The sequence below is a fragment of the Fulmarus glacialis genome, unplaced genomic scaffold (genome assembly GCF_000690835.1).
Source record: "Fulmarus glacialis isolate BGI_N327 unplaced genomic scaffold, ASM69083v1 scaffold1236, whole genome shotgun sequence".
Lineage (NCBI taxonomy): Eukaryota > Metazoa > Chordata > Aves > Procellariiformes > Procellariidae > Fulmarus > Fulmarus glacialis.
Window position 1 is genome coordinate 227 of NW_009215994.1, and position 9014 is coordinate 9240.

General features: G+C 52.1%; 1 protein-coding gene across 1 annotated transcript; it reads right to left on the reverse strand.

The window, feature by feature from the left end:
* Positions 1-1906: 1906 nt before the first annotated feature.
* On the reverse strand, positions 1907-8401 carry CD40LG (CD40 ligand). The gene is made up of 6 exons (XM_009579105.1): positions 8192-8401; positions 6246-6383; positions 4933-4978; positions 4596-4652; positions 4250-4312; positions 1907-2274 (listed from the first exon to the last, which is right to left on the reverse strand). The coding sequence occupies exons 1-6, from the start codon at positions 8345-8347 to the stop codon at positions 1907-1909; spliced, it is 828 nt and encodes a 275-aa protein (XP_009577400.1). The 5' UTR covers positions 8348-8401.
* Positions 8402-9014: the final 613 nt, after the last annotated feature.

The following is a 9014-nucleotide window of genomic DNA, read 5'->3' on the forward strand; positions in this document are numbered from 1 at the left end:
GCCACTCGGTCCCCAGACCCCAAGCAGGACCCTGGGAAATCCCAGCCTGGGGCTGAGAAGGGTGAGCGGCCTTCAACGCATACAAAGCACCCTATCTCTTAATTCATAAATTGTATTAGTTGTAGGGCGACAGTGGACAAAACCCCACACTCGGGAAGGGGGAACCACGAACGTTGAAATACGCTGCAAAACACAGCTACGGCCACATGCGGCCCCTTGGCACGCAGCCCCTCTCTGTCTATGAACAGAAGACGGTTTTAATTAAGTTAATAGTTTTTATACCTGGTGTCAGACAAGAGTGGTCCGCTCCCTGATGAAGTTAGGCAGTTTTGGAGAACAGCCAACAAATAGGTATTAAATTATAATAAAATCAGACTGGCTCTGAGCTCTCCTCTATGACTTTGGGAAGGGGCCATGCTGGGCACCCAGCACTGCGATGAGCTCTGCAAAGACTGCCCCGTCCGTCCCCGTGGCACTCGGGCACCGTGTTAGGACCAGACCTGCAGCCTCCAGCCAAGCCAACCCTAAGGACTGCCCAAATCTGAAAGCTCTTCCCCTTGCAAACCCGTTGGCTTCCAGGAGTTATTTCTAAACTTTTGCACTCCAACAAGTGTGACCTGTATAACCAAAAGCTCCAGGCTTGTCACTTTGGGCATCTTTAGATGCTTTTAAAAAATCTGGCATGCACATCCTTGTGCCCTGCTGTTGCTCAGCTCATCTTCCCTGCGGGCGAAGCTGGAGAAGAGGGTCGGGGAGACCCCAGTGTGCAGTGTCACCCAGGTACCCCTGCCTGAGAGGGGTTCTGCCCATCTGCACCGTCCTGCTCTCCTGGAGCTCCAGGAAAAGTGCCGCTGTGGGCTTGTCCTCATTGAGGACAGCCAGAAGATGCTCTGACATGCACCTTGGAGGGCTTGGGAAGAAGCAGTTGGTCCTGCCACCCCCGTGCTTTCCTGGTCCTCCTCCTAGGGTAGGAGGGGTCTCAGGAGGGGAGGCAGGTCCAAATTTGATGGTGGTGCCCAAGGCCCCTTCCACAGGAGAGCGAAACAGTCCACAGGCAGAGGATTCTCTACCCGCAGAGGTGGGAGGAGGACAGTCTGGAGAGTGGATTTGGGTCACTGAGAACAGAGCACCGCTGGTGCCTTACCCGCACTCTGGCTTCAAACAAGCAGTCCCCCCTCAGCCACCGATTGCCCTCTGATGCGGGGCGATTGTCACCGAGCATGAACCTGGCCCAAGGCAGTGTCACCCTAAGAAAGAAGGCCCACCGAACATGAACCTGGCCAAGGCAGTGTCACCCTAAGAAAGAAGGCTGGTTGAGTTTCGTAGATAGGCACAGGTGGAAAAAAGGGGGTTCTCAAGATAAAGCAGACAGTTAGGGTGGCAACGATGCATCACCAGCAGCTAGCACGTAAGGACAGTGCTTGGCTGATTGATTCCTTTAGAGGAGACGTTCCTAAGCCTTTTAGTGTTTTTCCGTTGATGTTTTGTAAGCAGATTGGTACGGGAGATATGTATGAACCTAGCTTGGCTGGAGCGCCCTGAGCCATCCTACGTTGTTAGGAAGGAAACGTTGAAGGTAGAGTTTGCTAAATAAAGCTCTTGCGACATAACGGGGACATCCACCCTGCCAGGCGCACGGGGCATGGTGGACCCAGACACACAACACCAACACGTACCAAACCATTGGTAACGAAAGAAAAAAGCAAAGTGTAAAGAACAACAACTTCAAACTTTGTTCCATTTGTGTTCTCAGGGCCCTTTGGCCCTCATTAATAAATAACAAAATATACAAATTAAGAAATAAGAAAACCAAAGAGGCAGAGGAACATAAATACGGGAAACAGGGAAAGCCACTTTGCTCAACAAAGTCGGGCTGGACCCACAGCTCGGGGCAGCCCCCTCCTCACTACAGCTTGAAGATGCCGAAGTAGGTGCTGCCGTGGTTGTAGTTCACTCGTGTTGAGTCTGTCACATTGACAAAGACCATGTCACCTTCCCGGAGCTTGAAGACACCTCCCTCCCGGATGGACTGGAGGTCGCAGGCAGTGGAAGTGCTGTGTGTGTCTAGTCCCTTCAGCAAGAGCCGGTCCTCTTCCATGGGGAGATACAAATAAATATAGAGGGTGAAGGGTGCCGAAGTTGCTGCCTTGGTGCAGAAGCTGACTTGGGAGTAGATGTAGTAGAGCCCTGCTTCCTTCACCTTCAGTTTCCCCTCCTGGTAGGATATCGAGCTGTTGTTCATGGGCCCATACATCGTTGTCTTCCACTCTAGCACTGTAGGGCAAAAGCATTGCAGATGAGCTGGGAGAAGGAGACATCCAATTTGGCAGGCTGATTTTGGGGGGACACCGCACAGACGTTTGCCATCACATCCTCTGTCTGCTGTGGGGTGTGGGGCTGGGTCCTGCCCACCCCAGGACACTATCCCCAGCCCAGGGGAGCAGGGTCCCCTTCCTCGAGGCGAGAACATGTTCACCCTGTGTTTCTGATCACTGGCCTTGACACCCTTGAATCAATTATGTGGGCGAAGGAGCATCTTGCTTCCTTCATCCAGACGAATGGAAATGCTTAGGGTGGAGGATTGCACACAGCTGCCACCATGGGCCAAACATCTCCGTGTATGCCCCTGTAGGGTTGCTATCTCCACGGCTTTTGGTGGCACAGCCTCTGAGCCCTCAGAGCACTGCCAAAACACACTGCAGCTCCTATCTTCACAGGCCCCCATCCCAGGGCATCCCAGTTTTTCCAAACTGCATGCTACCTTTCCTCCAAAGTCCCTCTTCCACTTGGCCTCTGGAGAAGGCGAGACTTCACCAAGGAAGCGCAAAAATAATTATCCCAGGGTTTTGGTCCCTGGCAGGGTGCAGAGCTGGAAGGGTTTTGCATGGCAAGTGCTGCCTCCACCACCAGGACCGCTGCCCACGCAGACCTGTTACGGGCATGGCTGTTGGGGCACTATTGGTGTCACTGGAGTAGCTCGTGAACACGCACTCCCACTGGAGTCGGTACAGATAAATCAATACAGAGACCAGGAAACCATGGCCACAGGGGCTGAGCTCAGCTACGACCTCCGGGAGGGATTTTGGACCTCTGCCTTCCCCAACCTACAGAGACACTTGTGAGAGCATCAGGGGTGAGCAACCCAGCTCCGTGGGGAATAACGGGTTCGACTGTCCCAGCCCAGAGCCCCAGTCCCCACAGCGGAGCGGCACTGGTGGTCCTGGGGGAGCCACACAGAGTGTGGTCCATGCCCATGCATCCCGCAGGGCCTCTGCCGAGGCGCAGAGCCGAGCTCCAGGCAGCTGCTGCTCTCCGGGCAATTTCAACCTGCTTTATAGGCTCAGCAAATGCTTAAGCAGGGAGTTTTAAAATGCAGTGAGTTTCTCGCTTCTTTGATCTTATCTAACGCTAAGCTTTCCACAGGTAGACTGAGCTCTGGGTGAAATGCTGCGTCAGAGATGGAAAGAGCAGTTGCCGATTACTGGCAGTTACTCCAGAATTAAACAAAAAGTGCTCGGATTGCGACATCCTTGCCAGATGGAGAGACTGACCTTGCAAGCTCTTACTCGCTTCGGTAATCCTTGCTCTTGCAGGATGTCCCTTAGCTAAGACTACACTGGGGAACGGAGCTGCAAGAGCAACCACAGTCTGTGCAGAGGGGTGCACAAATGCAAATGGAGGTAGGACTCACAGGTGTTTCTCAAACCTAATGTGGCCACGGCTGTGAATAAGTGCAGCTTGTCTAAATCAGTTTGGAGCTATCTATACTGCGACTGTAAAGTCGTCAACCAGCCCGTATTGTTACCAGGACCAATGATGAGATCAGCAGATACAATATGCCAGCAGAACCCTCCTGCAGCAGCCACACCGGCAAGGCGTGGCCAGGAGAGCAAAAGCATTGTGTTTTGAGTCCGAAAGAAAAATGAGAGGTTTGTTTCCTCAAGTACAAAGAGAAAAAACACCATAAAGATTAAGCCACTGTGGTGCATTTCTAGGAAGGCATATATAAGGCTACTGAGGACAGCTGGCATGGGATGCACAAGCCCCATGTGGCACAGGTGCACGTGGTGACGTGACCACTGGGAGGGTCGCTGTGATTTGGGGACACACTCCCGTGCTGGAGTTGTATCGTCCCGGTCCCTGCCCTTACAGAGCCGTGGGGCAGGATTGCAGGGACTGGCCGGGGGATGCACACTGCCGTGCCCCGCTGGCTCCTTGGCCAAGGCAGTGCTGAGCGGGTCTGTCTTACCTGAGACTGTCTTGTAGCTCTTCTGACCTGCCAGGTGGGCTGCGATCGGCTGCCTCTTCTCCGCTGGAATTTGGAAAGGCCGGTGTTATCAATGCCTTGGCACCCGCTGTCTCCCCCCACAGCACAGCTCCTCTGCAGAGACCATGGCACCTCCCACCCTTGGTGTTTCTCTATGGGCCAAATCCAGCTCAGAGGCACAGACTCCCCCCAGCTTTGAGTGAGGTGGGATCTGGCCTCTGCTCAGCAACGACACTCGAGGTGGAGCCCCTGAGGGATAAAGCCCGTGGAGGAGATCATGCCACCTTGCCCACCTTGGGAACAGGACCTGAGTGTGCCCGCCCCTTACCTGCCATGGACATCTCGTTCTTGTGCATCAAATGGGGATGCTCATGGTGCTCATGGCCTGCAATACGAAAAGGCCACAGATTTAGTTTTGGATTCATTTTTATCAACTTCAGGCAACCAGAGCCACCTGCCCCAGTAAGACAGCCATGCCCAGTGCCCCCCTTGCCAGCCCCGTGCCATGCACAGTCCTACCCCATGAGGATGCTCCAAACCCCGACCCCGTCCCCTGCCTCTGTGCCGTGCCCTGAGGCTCTGGCGGGCTGTTGCAGGGTGAAGGAAACCCCTTTTCCCAGCCAAGCTCCTCCTGCCCCCAGCAAGCGACGAGTGCAGAAACTCACCTCTCTGCATTTCAAACTTGGGCTGCCCTTTACTGGTTCCCCCATCCTGAAACAACAGCAAAAATATATGTATTTTCTTTAAGATGTACAAATCAACAATTTTGAAAGCCTCTGTGTAAAGGATGCTCTGGCCATCGCGCAGGTTGGTGCTGTTCGGCCCCGACAGCCCTGCCAGCTCTTGGCGGAGGGTACCCAAAACCGCAGAGCCCCTCCAGCCCCTTCCCCATCATCACATACGGCCGAGGGCTGACCGATTGTTTGCAGCAGGGGTTTATGATCTTAGGTATGCAGTAGGGTTTATGATCTTAAGTTTTATGCAGTTAAAATGATGTGAGGGGGAAAGTTTATTTGAAAAAAAAAAAGAAACAAACAAAAAACCATCTCCTTTTCATTTAAAACCATGTCGGAGGGCCACGCTGTAGATGCTGCCCAGCAAGCCGGGCAGGTCCCTGCTCCTACAAGAGGGGGTTTTCAGGTGAGCAGAGCCCACCTAAGACACAATTTTCTGTTGTCAGTTGGGTACTGATGCAAACCTGAAGATTTAGCTGAGGCATTTGATGTCATCGGGCCCTGGCAATGAGGAAGAAATATCCCTCTCCTCCCTGCTCTGGCCAGCACAGTCCCTCCTAAACAGCGAATTCAAGGGCTGAGAGGCTGAGAGCACCTCATCCCTGGCGGGGCAGCCCTCAGCCACCCCAGGAGGACATCACGGTGCAGCGTGGCTCTTTTGCACCCAAACGTGAGAAGCCGCTGCACCAGCTCGAGGTGCTATCCCTGAGCCCGTGGGGTGGCATTTGCGCAGCATCCTCCTCTTCCTCCCCGGCTGCCGGGAGCCATGCTGCCCGGCCCGAGCCTTGCACCGTCATCGACACCTGGGCAAAGTGGGTGTAAAAGTGCTCCCAGCGGCAACCAGCCGCGAGCATCCTCACAGGCACCTGGCACAGAATCTGAGCAATGTGCCAGACTTGCAGAAAATCAACATTTTTCAGACCGGGATCAGAACGCAGAGCCAGGGCGGCTGCAGCTCCGCCCCTCCTGCTGCAAGTCCTGAGCATCCCTTGGCATGCCACAGCTGGACGTGCTCTGACCAAGACCGTTTTGAGAAAAAAAATGGATGAGATTTTTCGCTGATGTCAATATAGTGGAAAAATATAGTGTAAAAAGAATACAGTGTAAGAAAGGGTATGTGCTATGCAACCCCAAGGTAGAGGGCACCCATGGTTTTAAAAAAAAGCTTTGGGTGAAGCTGTGTGTGCGCCTGGGAGCCCCCCTCCACCTTCAGCAGGGTCTTTATCCACCTAACAACAGTGTACCTTGCACTGGAGGTCCTGGAAGCCCTTTAAAATCTTTTCACAGTCCAATAACGTTGACTTCTGACCTTCTGCTGTCTGACATTTCTGTACTTTCCTCAGGAAGATGTAATCTTCATTTAAGCTCAACACCTCTTCCATCTGCCAGCGGGAGAGAGAAGAGAGGGTGAATGGGATGCTACTGAGAAAGCTGCAAGGGCCAGCAGCGGAGCCACGCTGTGCTGCTGCCAGCAATACATCGCAGCCTGGAAAGCTCAGTGTTGGTTGTTCAGCATCGGGATAAGCCGGGCAGACACACTGCGGGTACCAACCGCTCCCACCAGCTACCCGGCACGGCATCTGCACCCGCATCCGCCGGGAATTGCACCCACGGGGCTGACCCTGGTTGGCAACGCTGGATGAGAGGAGGATTGCTCAGGGTCCCTTCTGGACCCAGATCACCTTGATAATTAATTTAAATTTCCCACTCTACCTTTTCCAAAAGGCAGGTGGCAAATGTCCATTCGCCTGCATTTACAGACAGTGGCGCAGAAATCTCAGCGAGTGGCTCGGGGCTCGCTGCTGCTGCCCCAGTGGCCTCGGCAGGCAGCTGGGATGCCCACTCAGCCCTGCGCTGCCCTGCCCATGCAGGGCAGCTTTTCATTTTTTCAGTTAACTTATTGAATAAATGAGCTGCCAAGAGACCAAAACAACTTGTGGGTTGGGGGCTGAATTCTGCCAAGATGTCAGATTAAAAAAATCAGATTTAAAAAAACCAGAAAGCCAAAAAAACCCAAACAACCAACCAAACTGATTTTTGAAATTACACCTGTTTTTTGTAAAAACTTAACATTCGGGTAAACGGTAAAGAGAAGTGCAGATGGACATGAGGACGCACAGCCTGGCAGAGTGCTCAGCAGGGCAGGGCTAGGGTGCAAAGGGTCAGGTTTGAAGCCCTGCCGTGAGGTCTGAAGGCAGCTGAAATCCTCCTGCCATCCGCGACTGCGCTTCGGCTGCCTCTGATCCTCTGCCACGGCCCCGTGCAGCCACATTTCACTCCGCCGGGCACCCTCCGCTCACCCCTTCACCCCAGGCTGCAACCCCCATGCAGCAAAGTTCCCTTCCGTCTCCCCGACTTTGAAGCCCCGCTAGCTCAGGCTTGCTCTCCACCCTTGAAAATCAGCATTCACCCACTTAAATTTCATTTTAAGTTGAAACAACACGTTTAAAAATCAGTAATGACCATCTGATAAGGAGAACTCATTCTGGGTGTTAGACACGTTTCATTTCTTTAGCTGGTAGTCTTTTCTGGTTTGGAGGAAAGTAGCTTTAGATAGGTGATTTTAAGCATCATGCGGTGCGGCTGCAGTCATGGCAACCTCAAAAACAGCTTTTCAGTTTTTAATTTTTTGGTAAATATTGTCCCAAGTATGGGACAGGATCACTGATACCGTGTCTCTTCAAAAAAAGACAAAGTACTAAGATCCACTCTTTTCTTCCCTAAACAGAAGGACAGCATCTGAAGTGAGATGTCGGTAAAATTCCTACATGCAAACACTAAAAAAATTTCATTTCTGGACCCCCTGTCCTCGCCGTTAGTGTCACAGTGCTGCCAAGTGCTACGGCACCAGAAAAACCACAACGAGCCTAAAATAGCCACTTGTGTGTTTAAGCCACACTCTTCTCTCCCCAGACTGGCCATTGGCTGCCAGGTTGGCTATTAACACCTCTTCTTGGTTGATCCATTCTCATTTTGTTAACGAGGGCAACAGATCTTTTCCTCAGCGTACATCTTAGTGGCAAATTAAAGCAGAAATGAGAACATGGGTGTAATAAATGCTACTCCTGCATCCATCCAGTGGTCAGCATCATCTTCTACCATGTTCATCCTTTTGGTGAGCACATCTCGCCATGGCTGAAGGCGAATTGCGTTAGCAATCCAGCAGAGGCAACCTTATTTCTACACTTACCTTATCCATCTTCATGTGAAGATACAAACAGAAGAGTACGGTCCCAATCGTCTGTGCTACAATAAATACAGCAAGGAAACCCATGAACATTTTCATGGTGCTGGGTGAGGTGCTGCTGACGGGTCGGGATGTTGCAGGGCTGTAGGGTTCGTTCATCTTCCGTGCACGTTGCTGGAGCTCCTTCAAATGTGCTGCTTGCAAGTAGCATGAGAACTGTTGTGTGAGCACCCGCTGCTCAAGGGATACAGGTTGCAGCAACCTACACTTCCTGGAAAAAACTCTTCGTAGTGGGTAGGTTTGTTCACTACTGTCTCCCACAACAAAAAAAGGTTGCTTAGGCTTTCTTCTCTGGTGCACTTCCATGCTTTTTCCTACTCTTCTACCAGAAGAAGAGAGAGGTTCTTATTCCATATATTCATATTTACCCTTGAAACACTCCAGACTATGCCCCAGTGTTTTTTTCCTGCTGTGGATGAAAGTTTCATGGCAATTTGTCTTCAAAGAAATGAAGACCATGAATCCATGGGCAGAGCTGCTGAACTGCAGTGGGGGCTTCCAGGGGCTAGGAAACACTTGGAAAGTCAGTTGTTTCTCAAAAGGAGAAGAAAGGTGTTTTTCCTTCTGTTTCCTTCATGAGAAGGATGATTTTGCAGTTAAGATGATTGGCTGAGGCAGGCTGGTTGTGCTGGTTTCTGCACCCTTGTGCTCCCCACGGGAGAAGTCTCTGTCTGGGTAGGCTGCATGATCCTTATGACCATCTCTACGGGCACTGAGACCTCAGCGTGGGCACAGCTTTCATGCTCCTCAACAGACAGCAGGATTT